The 13,816-nt window shown below is 41.2% G+C and overlaps 1 protein-coding gene and 1 long non-coding RNA gene across 2 annotated transcripts; one reads left to right on the top strand and one right to left on the bottom strand.

Annotated features, from left to right (window-relative positions):
- The first annotated feature begins 4,538 nt into the window (after positions 1-4,538).
- LOC115686327 (transcription factor bHLH62) lies at positions 4,539-7,293 on the top strand. The gene is made up of 8 exons (XM_030611578.2): positions 4,539-5,594; positions 5,693-5,887; positions 5,994-6,059; positions 6,157-6,225; positions 6,323-6,394; positions 6,496-6,720; positions 6,804-6,885; positions 6,978-7,293. The coding sequence occupies exons 1-8, from the start codon at positions 4,746-4,748 to the stop codon at positions 7,013-7,015; spliced, it is 1,596 nt and encodes a 531-aa protein (XP_030467438.1). The 5' UTR covers positions 4,539-4,745; the 3' UTR covers positions 7,016-7,293.
- Positions 7,294-11,326: 4,033 nt separating this feature from the next.
- LOC130138001 (uncharacterized) lies at positions 11,327-12,009 on the bottom strand. The gene is made up of 2 exons (XR_008816430.1): positions 11,880-12,009; positions 11,327-11,757 (listed from the first exon to the last, which is right to left on the bottom strand). It is a non-coding gene; the product is annotated as an uncharacterized LOC130138001 (long non-coding RNA).
- Between the last annotated feature and the right edge of the window lie 1,807 nt (positions 12,010-13,816).

Here is a 13,816-nt window from a genome sequence, read left to right as displayed (position 1 = left end):
TATTGTCAAAATGAACATGATCACATTGGTTGAATCAACACTTAAAACCGGAAAGAAAACCTACCTACAATTTCACGGACTATGGCCTGCAAAATTTACCCATTACAGAACAGACAAATTCTACATGTTTAAGTTATTCCCCGTTAGTTGAAGATTCCTCTTTTACTTGCAAGTCACATAATTTACTTAATTCTAGATAGAGTGCTGCATCTGTTGGAGTGTTAGATCAGTCGTCGCTTAACTTGTAAAAGCAAAAAAAATAGGCTTTTGATATACGGCAAGTCATCGCTGGATGGGGCTCTCTGCACCACTTTCGATTCCCTTATTAAGAAAAAGAGTCAAACAAAGCTGTGGAAAAACAAAAACTAATTCGAAAGGCATTTCAAAAACAGCGTGCATCAAATCACACCAAGGATCGGCGGTAATCCAACCGGCAGGCGGTTTCGCCTTCCGACATCATTTTCGAGATCTGGGTTCGAATCGTTACGCTCGCTCGTTCTTTCAGGATTGTCCTAGAAGCCCGATGTGTGGTTACGATAAGAGGACTTCCGTTTAATAAGAATTAATCGCGTGTTCAAAGGGTTTTGAACGATAATACTTGCGAGGCAAAGAAAAGGAAAGAATGGTGGGGGAGGAGAGAGTCTTCTAATTCTTTGGCTCTAACTTTGCATGTGCTCATCCATCGCCAAAAGGTACGAACGTGGATTGTATAATCTGACCGACCAATCTAAAAGCTGACGACACAAGCCACGGTTAACATAGCTTCATTAGGGGACAATAATGACTTACTTGCGAATTCAAATTTTTCCATTCCTTTGTTTGTACGTAAGCAAATTTATCTATTTTTGTGCAGTTAAAATTTTTTAATCGGGAGAATATTTTGTGCAAGTGCTTACCACATGGCACTTAATTTTTACCTTTGTGATTACGATGTGGCGAGTCGCATAGCCAGTATGCGATTGAGGGGTAGCAACTTAGTAATTTGTCAGCCTCAAAGTTTTGTCATTTATTAAACTTAAATTTCATAGTAAAGGAAAAGTGTCTTCTAATATATTTTTTAAATGTATCCGATTCATAAAATATGTGGAAAAATCCTTATATTCTTCTAAAGCATTTACTGCTTTTGACTCGTCTCATTGATTCTAAATTTGAAAGACTACAATTAAAGAGAAAGCACATTAGATAGATAATTTGTTAATTTAAATTGAAATTAAGTCACAAAGAGAAACATATCTTATTACATTAATAATACTCATATTTTGAAGGATGGCTTATATTATTACTTGGATAAATTTCACTTGATATTCACTAGATTAAAAATTACAATAAAAGCATAAAATTTACAACTTAAAATTGTGGTTATCTTGAAATTTTTTGAAGCAAATTTGTTTAGGAAGAGATGAAAATGAAAATAAGTTTCAACAAAATCCACTATTTTGAATTTCCTATCTCGTTAGCACCACCGATGCATTTACATTCTCTCACTCTCATTTTCCTCCCCCCCGCCCCTATCTTTCCAAACAAAGCATTAATTTCCTATCTACTAATGTTCATCATTCTTCATGTCAACTTTCATTTCCCATGCGTAATAAATAATAATACTTTTACTATACCGCATTGTACGTCTCAGTGTAGGTATACTATCATGTACTCTTCCTTTCTTGCATAACAACGTTTAAAATACTATACATGATCCTCTTAGGGTGTCTTTTTTTATAATACAAGGCAAGAGTGTAGAGGCTCGACTATTTAGAGGCCCATGAAACACTTTGCAAGTTTCGTGAACCGGTTAAGTTTGGATCTTTGGTCTATTCTAATGACCCTGATACTAGGCTGTTTACATGCAAATGATGAGATTCAAACATGAGACCTTGAATTATTAAGCTGAAAATTTCCCCGAGTCTCAACCAATTGTGTCAACCCTAGGGAGTTTAAGTTTCCTTTTTTGAAAATGCATATGTTGACTAAATATAGCAATGAACGTGGGATCAGACAAAGTGGATATTATGTGACCATTTGCAAAACTGGAATTACGAGTGTTAATACTTCTCGGATAGTTTACAAGGTTAAGACAGTAATCAAGTGCAACAATCAATGGTACATTTGACATCAATCCTGCTCGTTGATAGGTCTATCTATTGAAACTTTAAGGTCCGACGAAGATCTCATGTATAGTTAGTGTCTCAATTAAGGAGCTGCCCAATTGAAAATAACATTTAGTTTTAATTTTTTACATTATCCGACACACAATTTTTTTTTTAAACATAACATATTGGTTCGCGCATAATTCGCCATTATTTTGTGGAGTTCAAGTAATATTTTAGAAGCACATATGAAAGTCATTAAGCAACTTTTTTTTTTACTTGAAATGAACTAAAACAAATGCACCCCAGTGACCTCGATCTTTGAAATTTGGTAATCGAAATTGTTATCAAATCCCGAGTTGAGTGATTGAGAAGTAGAAGCTACATATTTTATCTAAAAAGGTTGGAGAAAGTGTGCATGAGAAGGCTTTGAGAAAATTTTAAATAAAGGCTTGAAGTGCCCTCATTTTCTCAAATAAGAACCTTGACGGTAAAATTTAACGGAAACTAATGGAGATAAATTTGTCACATATATACCAGTTTTGAGTTTTTTATGGTCAAAAAATTATTTTTTGGTAAGTTTGTTACAGATATACCAGTTTGAGATTTTTTGTAATATTAATCCATTATTAATTGGGTTTTTACCTAAGAAGTTTTTATCATATGCCAAATGGTCTCGTTACCATGAGTATCTTAAGAAATTATTCCCACTCACATGCATTGCTGGATGCTATGTAAAACTCATTTAATTTACCAAAAAAATCAATAGGCCTGGTCCATGAAAATGAAAAAAGGCCCAGATGGAAATTATTCAGTTCGATCCATGCTGGTTTAGAAGAAAGCTTGAATTCATTTTATTTTTAAAAGTTCATAAAATATATTCATTATCAAATTTCCGAGTTCTAAATACAACTATTAATAATGAAGATAAAATTACGTTAAAATATGCAAATTTGATAAAAGAGAGCAAAGTCTCATGTTTGGACTTCAACGGAGCATAACTTTCAATTCGGGTGGAGTTACAAGACTCGAAAGTATAATTCGGAAAGCTCATTTAAACACTTGTTTCCATGGGGCCGAAGGTTGGAGGTGTTTGTGTGACACCCACGAATGATCTCTCTTGAGATATTGTTCATTTTGATTCATCCCATACTGGTCTAATGATTTTATCCTTTCGCTTACCTATAAGTATTTTTCCATGGATCACACACATATTGGTAGTTCTCTCACCTGATAATTTCAATATCAAACAATGCTGCTACATCAAAAAAACGTCTCTCATGAGTTAATTACAATTCAACATATATAATTTCTGAACACTCTCCCCCTGTTTGATGTATAATTTAGTTCATTCTTGCCTCATTCACTACCTCGAAGCTTACTAGGAGTTGTGCTTCGTCCGAGCCCTCTTGCCCTAACAATCGCTCCTCGCCTTCGTTTGACCGGATCGTCACTAGTCCACTAGCTTCCGCATGGTTCGTCATCAAACCACGTACCAATTGAAGGGGGTCTCACTCTTATACCATATAATAAAACCCTTGGGTTAACTTATTTAAATTATCATATACTTTTTTGACATGTTTCGGGCCATTTCTCTATATTGAACCAGTTATTTTGCCCATTTAATGTTTGATCATTTATTTTTTCCCCATATCATTATTTCCTATTTCAATAATTTAAACAATCAACAAGTTCAACTGAAGAATTGTGTGTTTTTTCTACTATGCAATAGAAAATAGCAAATAGTTTTCATATACATTTCATTACAAATATATAAATTCTGATAACAATTTAATATTCGGGGGCCGCGCTAGACCATTTCGGGGCTTCATTTGGCCCCCAAAACAGAAAAATAAAACATGCCATAAGACGGGACTAGCCATTTGCGGCCTCGAAATTTCAGGCCGATCAGGGTTTTTCAGGCTTCGTGGTTTTTCATTCGAACCCTACAACACAATAAGCTCGAAACCGACACCATCCGACACGTTATAACAAGTTCTCAATAAATAATATCATTTGCAACCGTATCGAAATATTTGATATTGCTCCGAGCGTCACCCCCGTCCCCACCCCCTCCCCAACCTTGCGAGAAGGAAAAGGAGAGCACGCACCATTAGCTACGCTAGCCTAGAATTAAGGCATCAATTTTGCCTACTTAATCCAAACTCTAGTTTTTTTTATTTTTGTCTTTTTTGAGCTCTAAGCAATATCTCAACTTTACTAGGTGAGATGAATCAAATTTTCACTCCCTTGAGGTATAAACAAAAACTCCCTCTTTCTTCCACATTGTTTTTTTAAGTCAAAAAGTCAAACAAACACCGTCTTTCTTTATCTTCCTCCCTTCACCACCACTTTCCACATCTCTATCTCTCTCTCTCTCTCTCTCTCTCTCTCTCTCTCTCTTTTCCCACACAACCATTACCATCTCCTTCTCTCCTCTCTCTCTCTCCCATTTGAGTGACATACAAGAACTCCAACACTATCATTGCTTGTCCTTGTCACCTATATTTTCTCTTTGCTCCACCCCTCTATATGTCCCAGCACAATACTCAACCCCCCACCCTCAATGGTCTTCTTCTTCTCCTTCTCCTCCTCCCTCAATCCTCTGCTTTAACTGATACCCTTCTTTCTCTAGGCTCATAGCAATCCCCAGAAGAAGAAATGGAAGGAAGTTCCACCCCACTGACTCAGAATTCATCCACCTTCGGCCTTGGAATGCACCCCAATGACCAGCTCCGCAACTGCTTCTTCGTCGCCAGCTGGGACGACTCCCTGGATCAGGGCGATCCCTTTGAGTCGGCCCTGAGCTCCATGGTGTCGTCCCCCATCGCGCCCCACGCCGGCGAGGGCGACTCCGTCATGATCCGGGAGCTGATCGGGAGGCTCGGCAGCATCTGCGATTCTCCCCAGGCCTCCCCGGGGTCCTACAACAACAGCGCCACCAACACTTCCTGCTACAACACCCCGCTGAACTCGCCCCCCCCGCTCAGCCTCTCGATGGCGGATCAGCTCGTCCGCGGCGGCTTCCCAGCCCCTGGAGGCCATTTCCCGGGGCACCCGACTTTCGTGCCGGTCATGGCCGATCCCGGGTTTGCCGAGAGGGCGGCAAGGTTCTCTTGCTTCGGCCCTAGGAATGTGAATGTCTCCAATCAAAACGGTGGCCTCGGGTTGAATGCATTGGAATTCCCGGTGAAACAGGGCAATAAGCTCGATTCGGGGAGATTTTGCAGAGTTCCGAGCAGTCACTCACTGAAGACTAACGTCGGATCTCAAATCTGTGCACAAGGAGGGACTGAAAGAAGCTTCCTCCAGTCAGGAATCTCTGCTCCGACCCCTGAAAATGTAGAAATGGGGGATTCCCGCGAGGGGTCTTCGATCTCCGAACAGGTCACGCACGGAGAGATGCGTGCCAAGGGACAAATCGACGTGAATTCAAGGAAGAGGAAATCGATCCCAAAAGGAAAAGCGCGAGAATCGGTCGCTTCTCCACAATCTGCTAAAGATCCTGCGGTAAGATGATCCTGTTTCTTGAAGTTGTACTCTCCTTGGAAATACTCTCTTTCACATGATCTTGTGATGGAAATTTACAGAGAGATTGCATTTTGCAGGTTGCGACAGAGAACGAAGAGCCGATCACGAAGAAAATCAAACCCGCCGAGGCCGATGGCGACGAGATAGACGCGGCGAACGGGAACCAGAAACAGAGGAATGAGGATTCGAAGCCTCCGGAGCCGCCCAAGGACTATATCCATGTGAGAGCAAGAAGGGGTCAAGCCACTGACAGCCATAGCCTTGCTGAAAGGGTACTAGCTTCATCTGTTCAGTTAGTTTCCCCTTTTACTGATCCTAGCTGACATTCGACCAATGATTGCTGATTCCATTTTGTCGCTCCTTTTCACTTTCCGACAGGTCAGGAGAGAGAAAATAAGTCTGAGGATGAAGGCTCTTCAGGATCTCGTGCCTGGCTGTAACAAGGTGCGCATTTCCACTTTCATCTTGCTAATATATTTTTCCTAGGAATGCGAAAAAAGGAGAATGTGATGGAGAAGCTTTTCGACCTTACGAATTTCAGGTGACCGGGAAAGCTATGATGCTCGATGAGATCATTAACTACGTGCAGTCCTTGCAACGTCAGGTCGAGGTATGTATAAAAACGCGACTCGGGCTCGACTCATCCAGATTTGTAACTGTAACATTCAAAAAGTCGGGTGTTTGATTCGGTTCGCTTCTCCTCGCAGGTTCTCTCCATGAAGTTGTCGACTCTGAACCCCAGGATGGATTTCAATCTGGAAGCTTTCCTGTCAAAAGAAGTAAGCTAAACGGGGCTGTCTCGCTACTAGTCCAATTGCGATGTTATCATTCATCGAAATTCAAACAAATCGACTTACACTGACGCGTTTTTAACTTGCAGATCTTGCACTCTCGAGACCCGTTACTGAATTCTCTCTATCCAATCGATTCGTCCGGATCCATGTCATATGGTTATGAGCCCCCGCAAGGACTAATGCCGATGCCGAGTGTCGATTCCAACAACATGGATACCCAATTTCCAGTGAATCTTTTGAATTCCGGAATTCACAGAAATGCCAGCTTGAACTTGCCTCTTGTGGCCAATTACGGCGAAGCTCCCGCTCCGGTAATTGAAATTCAACACAAACATTGATTTTATGTATTAAAGTTTGTAGGATCTCAAAATTATAGTGTTGCATTTATCTTCAGGCCCCAGCTCTATGGGAGGATGACCTTCAAAGTGTAGTCCAAATGGGTCTCGGCCAAAATGAGCCTCAGAGAATAGAACAAGGTACGTGGATCTATGAATTTGATGCAAATCGAGCTTCCATATATCGAAAAGGAAATCCAACTTTGTTATTGACACTTGATGCAAAATTTCAGGCTCCCTGGCCCCTGCTCAGATGAAAATCGAGTTGTAGTTCCCGGCGTTAACGAACGGTACGAGTCCGACAATTGACAGGGGGCCCTCACAGAGAGAGAGAGAGAGAGAGAGAGAGAGAGAGCGAGAGAGAGGGAGAGAGGCCTATGTATGTACAGACATATTCTTGATTTCAGTAATTGCTTAGTCATTCTTTGAAGAATTCTTTCCAAGATTGTTGACACTAGAACTAATTGGGATCTTGTATCCGATACAATCATTTGTTTCGGCCTCTAGTGTTACCTCGCCATTTCTATAATGCTGCAATTTGTTTATTCAGCGATTCGACCGGTAATTTTGTCGTCGGGCTTTCGCTTGCTCGACCGCAATACCAGCTTCGAGAAATCGCATTGTGTTTGTAAGCCTGAACAACGGTAATATTGAACAGGTGCTGAACTTGACATTGATAACACATCCCGTGATTTGTGCTATCTGAATCAAAGTTTTCGCTCGAGTGTCTGACAAAATAAGATCATGAACATCGGCAGTGCATGCATCTTCCAAGTCAAGGAAGAAAGAAGAGATGTCTCGCAATAATTTCTCCTAAGGTCCACAAAGAGCATGCATCTATGGTCAAAGCCTGAATTACAATTTAGGTACAGCTTTTTCTCTGCATTCTCATCAACCGATCAGCCTCACGATGCGCGACGAATAAATTTTTCACATGGTCTGCGATCCTTGTCTCGTCCGTCCTTCGAATAACCCCGCTCGACTCGACTTGACTCTGCTCGATCTTGACCGCGGGAAAGGCGGAGAAAATGAAGGAAGCAATCTAGCAATCAAACTTTTCTTCCTCCTCCCATCACCACCACCACCACCACCACCATCATCATGAAGGGTCTGATAAACTTCCAAATCCCCCCCCCCCCCCCGCCCCATCTTTTTCGCCTACCTTCTCAGCAACCAAACAAGCACAGTGGCACTGAGAACGACGCCGCTTCTGTTCCCCCATCGAATTTTTTACTGGAAAGAAAAGGTGGAAATCCACTACGGGGCCCCATGATGCGGATGACATAGCGTGAGAAAAGAAAGAGAAATATCCCGTAACTTGTGGGGAGATTTAGATTCGTTTGGCTTGGAAACCAGCTGGGTTTAGTAGGGACAAAATGGCGTCTTAAGTCCAATACCATCCTGAGAATGACGGGTCACTCCTCTACTCTTTGTATTAGCTGGAATCCAAAGTGAGCTTTGAGGAAACTTTCTGCTGTCTTTGCGCTTTACCACGTACCTAATGACAGCGAAGGCCGTGTGTTCTTTATTCTTGCTCTACTCACCATAACCTTTTTTGATGCTCAGGCTGCTACCGGAAAAGATGGTGTTGAAATTAGGGTTTTCTCTTCTTCTTTTTCCATTTTTGGGATAGTGAGTTTTTTTTCTTCCTCGATGCAAATAAGTCCTAAATCTTGACTACAAAGCTTCGTCAAGTCCTCATCCATTGATGCAACTTAAGGTTGTCAACTAGGCGAGTCCGAGTGCGATCGGAGCGATTCAAGATATCGTTTAGGTAAAAATTTATTGCACCAATCGAAATGTTTTAGAGCTTGATTGCATTCTCTCTATCTGTTTTAGGATTTTCGGTACACTTTTCTTATTTCAATTTTGGTATTTACTTTTATTAAAATCCTAGATAGATAAAGTTTCTTTCAATCAAAATACTCAGACACTCCACGTTAAAACAAGGTGATATTACATGTTTTGTTCTTATAGTTTTGGGGGTTTCGTGACAATACGAGTCATTCCATTAATATTTTCGATAAAAATTCTCATAAATTGCTTAGTCAGCATTGGCTATTGACACGGAACGCCTACACGTGCAAACTCCAAAAAGAAATTACACCCTTGCTCCTCGTACTTTTGGGAATGATCAATTTTGGTCCATGTGTGCCCAATTACTTTCATCATATTTCATCAACCATCGTACGAAAATGTGAAATCAAGACTAACTATTAATCGATAATTTCTACTCTTATAAATGTGCCCAATTTCAACTTTGCATTGAAGTAAATCTAATCTCCCAGAAGATGCTCAGCTTTTAGAAACCTCGATTCTGATTACAAAGGGACCCAGATAATAAGCTTTGGTGGCTAATCCTAATAAGTCACCGGGTACAAATGAAGCTTCTTTATTGGCATTATCGGGGCTTGGACACACCCTTGACAGTCCGAGCATTAAGAGCCTTAGTGACTCAAAAAAGGCGCAATGTAGTGTTTTTAACGGAAACGACAAAAAATCTGGAAGCTCTGGTCTAAAGATTGAGAAGACGGCTGAAATTTCAAATCTGTTATATGGTGTGTCCTCACTAGATCTAAGCGAAAATTTGCGCCTCTCCTTATGGTGTCGGATTCAAGTCTTGTTCGGAGCACTCCAAAAGTAATATCCTAAATGCACTATGCTATTTTGGGGAAGTGCATCATTAAGATCGCATGAGAGGGCGTTTACCGATCGAGATGCACAAGAACTAACCCAAATATCACCTAACCGCCGTACCAAAAAATGAAGATGTACTTCATTTCTTCTCAAAAGTGATGAGAACTCTTGATCTTCTTCAATCAAAGTGCAGGTCCGCAAAATATTGTCAAAGCTTGCATGTAATCTGCTACCAAGTATTCCGTACTCTATTGATTTGGGTCAATCAAGTCCTAAAAGTTATTTCAATTGGTCACTTGAGTCTTTTTGTAGTCCACGTTAATTTCGAGTGGACAAAAAATTTTACTTTGAAATTTTTTTGTTAATTTCCTTTGTACGTGGACACATGACACTTATGTGACACCACATAGATGCCACATCAGGAAAAAACTAAGAGAAAAGAAGATAAAGTGTCACGGGCTGAGGGAGATTGTCTAATCAGTTCTAAACCTATTGAACGGATGCCAATTTAGTCCTAAATTTTTAATTTTGCCAATTTAATTTTAAACATTTGCGCAAACTTCCAATGTAATCATTCCGGTCAATTTTAACCAGAAATCGCTGACGTGGCAATATGTCATATAGGACGTCCACCATTGGAAAATTGACTAAAACGATTACATTAGAATTTTACGCAAAAATTGAGGACTAAATTGGTAAAATTGAAAAGTTGATGACTAAACCGGAATCCGTACAATATGTTTATGACTGATTGGGTAATTTCCCGGCTTAAGATTGCTTCATCACACGGGTGAGACTCTTCAAGCGCTAAAGGTATTTTTGGAGAAACGATGCTTAAACAATTACGAGTCGTCTTGATAATAGATTAAGATGAGGTAATGTCTTCATGACAAATGAAATTGGCCGATGTAGATATTCCATGATTCGAGTAGGAGCTAGATAAGAAATATCCGTTCACATTAGAAATTGATGATTAAAAGTGACAGAGTAGCTCCTGAGAATTTGTCAGCAGAGGATGGCTAACTAAAGATCTGACAAAAGGTGTGGGAAATACTGACACAAGAGAAAAGTTCAACACCATAACACGTGATTCAGACCGACGTGCGTTATTTCGACCAAAGGAATACAATTTACGTCTCCGCCGTGGTCGTCTCCGATCACAAGTCACCTCCAGGCACAAGCGAAGGATGGCGGAGGATCAAGTGGCATAATCGGTCGTGGAGATTTGGATGTTCTCCAATCACTTGAACATGTTCCGCAATTCTTAGACACTGGTAAGTCAAATTTAGTCTAGAGAAATAAATGGTGACATCCATAAATTAATTCATTGAGGTATGATATATTTTGGCCGATCTAGTACCAAGCCTCACGGTTTAGTCCTTTAGCGTATAGACGAGCACTTTCTCGGCAGGTTATCCATCCTGAGAGTACTCTTACATGAGCACGCTTAACTTTAGAATTCCAAATATAAGTATTGCAGTTACGTCAAAAGGCGCATCCATGAGTTAATTCAGGAATGAACAATACGGTATCAGAATGGGACCCCCTGCAGTAGGTGTGTGGCTCGGGACGAACACCGCTGGAGCCAGTAGCTCTGCAATGACCCGGTATGATAAGGGCCGGGAGTGCTCACCAGGGTAAGAGGACCTGGACAAGGAGCAGCTCCTGGTGGGCTTCTAGGATGGCGAAAGTGACAAGAATAAATCGAATTGTACACCGAACAAGGAGAGAGTGATTCTGGAATTTATATTTGGTAATTGGAATTAACTCACTGATGGACATTTTGATGTAAAGGTAATGTTTAGCTTTAGATCCCAAAATTTAAGCGTGCTCAGGTGAGAGCACTCCCAGGATCAATGACCTTTTGGGAAGGTGCCCACTTGTATGCCAAATAACAAAATCGTGAGGCTCGTTATGTGGGGCCAGAGCGGATAATACTTCAGCGAATTAATTCAGGGATGCCACACAAATGACGCGAATCTCGCTCCCTTTTCATTTAAACAAAGTATGGCGGATTTGTGAGTTTCCTGTCGGAAAAAAGGAGCAAAAAAACCAAACAAGAGGACCTATCCTTCAATCTTTGTTCACCCTCCACTGCTTGGCATTCGGCAACACTTTCTAAGCACAATCCCGACTTCTTGCCGATACTTCTCCCCCTTGGGCAGAGAAAAAATGCTTGGGGTTCATGTGCTTGTCACTTTCAAAGCCCGTACCACCACATTAAATTGCCCTGGGCCTCAACTGCTTTGGAGGGTACACAGCAAACATCGCCTGCATAATTTAATATCATCCCCGTCGAACGCACACCGATGATGACAGAACGAGTGGCTAGGGTTTCGGGTGTTGCTGCCTTTGCTCCTTCGTTCCATCCCAAGCCTAAACAGAGAACAGCATGAGAGAGAGAGAGAGAGAGAGAGAGAGAGAGAGAGAGAGAGGGGGTTAGCAATTGGTCCACAAGGAGCTAGCCAGGGCCAAGAATCATGTCAGAGAAGACAAACCGAGCAGCTTTTGTTCCGCGGTCTCCATGGCTTGACGGATTGCCAAGAAACAAGCGCTTGTGGGGGTGTCTGCTTCGGGCTCCTAAGATGAACAGCCGAGTAGGCCAATGGGGACTTCTGCTTGGTGACCCCCCCCCCCCCACCCAACCCCCCACTTGAGAGTTGCTTCTCGTCCCACTCGACATCTCCAAGGCCAGGCCACAGACATAAATGATCTCTCTAACTCCCAAGATCACCATGATTGTCATTTACTGCTAGTGTCCACAGATGGGCCCTCCATATCCAATTGAAAGATCTTCTCAAAATGCACTGTTTGCAGATCCGAGTCTTGTCCATTGTATCTTGCCTCGACATTGGCCGGAGCTAAAATCCTATCAAATCCCAAATCTTTTTATATCTTTGTCTTCCCCAGAAAAAGAATACCCTCTGAAAATTTTACATTTCGAATAATCTCAATGTCTGAACGATAACTGAGATGAAATATTTTTTTAAAGATCTACTCTTATATTAAATACCCTCTAACATTTTCATCTTGGGTTTTGATACAAATTGGATTTGTTATCATTTAATATGAGGAAAGTATTGAGTAAATTGTCTCTTTTCTACTGAAACTACTACCATCACTTTTCTTTCTACATTTTTGTAAGGCCGGTAGAGTAGATTAATGATCTTTTCGGCTTTCCAGTTTTGCCCTTGCTAACTATCATATTTTCCAATGTTTACCCCCATAACTTAGCTGCCTATTGAGCACTCAGCTCAGCAGCGTACCTGGGCTTTGCCGACACCATCTCCGCCGCATTATATATGGACGGTGGACATCGCCGTTGCTATAGATCACTTCCAGATTTGTGTGGTTGTGTGTGTGTGAAAGAGAGACATAGATAATTATTGATCGGAAGAGATAAGTAATAGTGGTCGCAACCACAACCCTAAGAAGAAATTTCGCTTGCGGCCATCGTCAGAATCTAGCTTGAGGTCACGCAGTGCCATTGGAATTTATCCTTGAGTCGCACAACCTCGACCAGATCAGGTTTGAGATCGCAACCCCGACCAAATCTAGCCGGAGGCCATCTAGCCCGATAGCAACCCTCGATTGGGATCTGGCGACCTCAGAGACGCACAGCCCTGCAAGGCGCTTGCCAACTTTCATGGCAGACGACGACGAACACAACGCCCACGAGAAACCAAGTTTAAGAAAAATTATATTTCTTGACTTCATTAAACATATAGTATGCAATTTCATTGAAACCTTCCCAATTAGTATCCAAATTTGTAATATAACAAGTCAAAATTGCTTTCCCAGGATTTTTTTTCACTGAAATCACATAAAATCAAGGTCTCTAGTATCAATGTAAAGTCTGGAAGTCGGAAGCATTTCAAACCCGGCGTGCACATCCCAAGTACAAGTTAGGGACCATATTCTAAGACCCTATCAGATAGTACTAAAGGCTCAAGCCTTAATCCATACTAGGTAGCTGGACTATTATCCATAATTTCAGAAAACGGACTATTTTGTCACAAGATGACCGACCTTGGACGAGTCTACTCTGAGCGGGTCTAATGGGCTGTCAGACCCATGATCAACCTACCGACACAAATTCCCCTGAAAAATATCCTTTCGGCATATGAAGCATTCAAAAACTGTAGCCAGAGATCTCGAGCTTCGCACTTTTTCGCGCTTGGAACATGAAGGTTGTCTTCTTCAGACATTACCTGATCAACAGGGTTGTATGAAATGGACTTTTCCATATCTACGCATTCCTCTCTGACCATTTCCCAGAAACAAATTCATTCAGTTTCGCGATTATAGTTTCACAGTCTCACCAACAATCAGATAGAAAGAAGAAAACCCAGTCTGTATTTAGAAAATGTGGTTAGAGGAACTATATGTGGAACAATTAGGCATAAATTGATACCGACTTCTCAAAATTTGGTAA

The sequence above is a fragment of the Syzygium oleosum genome, unplaced genomic scaffold (assembly GCF_021117445.2).
Source record: "Syzygium oleosum isolate NSW1041296 unplaced genomic scaffold, Sole_v2.1 Sole_v2.01, whole genome shotgun sequence".
In the NCBI taxonomy this organism is placed as follows: Eukaryota; Viridiplantae; Streptophyta; class Magnoliopsida; order Myrtales; family Myrtaceae; genus Syzygium; species Syzygium oleosum.
This window is presented reverse-complemented; position numbering and strand designations above follow the sequence as displayed.

Excerpts from the sequence above, each read along its gene's own strand:
- LOC115686327 (XM_030611578.2), top strand. The coding sequence starts at position 4,746 with ATGGAAGGAAGTTCCACCCCACTGACTCAGAATTCATCCACCTTCGGC. Across the intron at positions 6,721-6,803 it reads ACGGCGAAGCTCCCGCTCCG|GCCCCAGCTCTATGGGAGGA; the intron begins GTAATTGAAATT and ends ATTTATCTTCAG. Across the intron at positions 6,886-6,977 it reads GCCTCAGAGAATAGAACAAG|GCTCCCTGGCCCCTGCTCAG; the intron begins GTACGTGGATCT and ends GCAAAATTTCAG.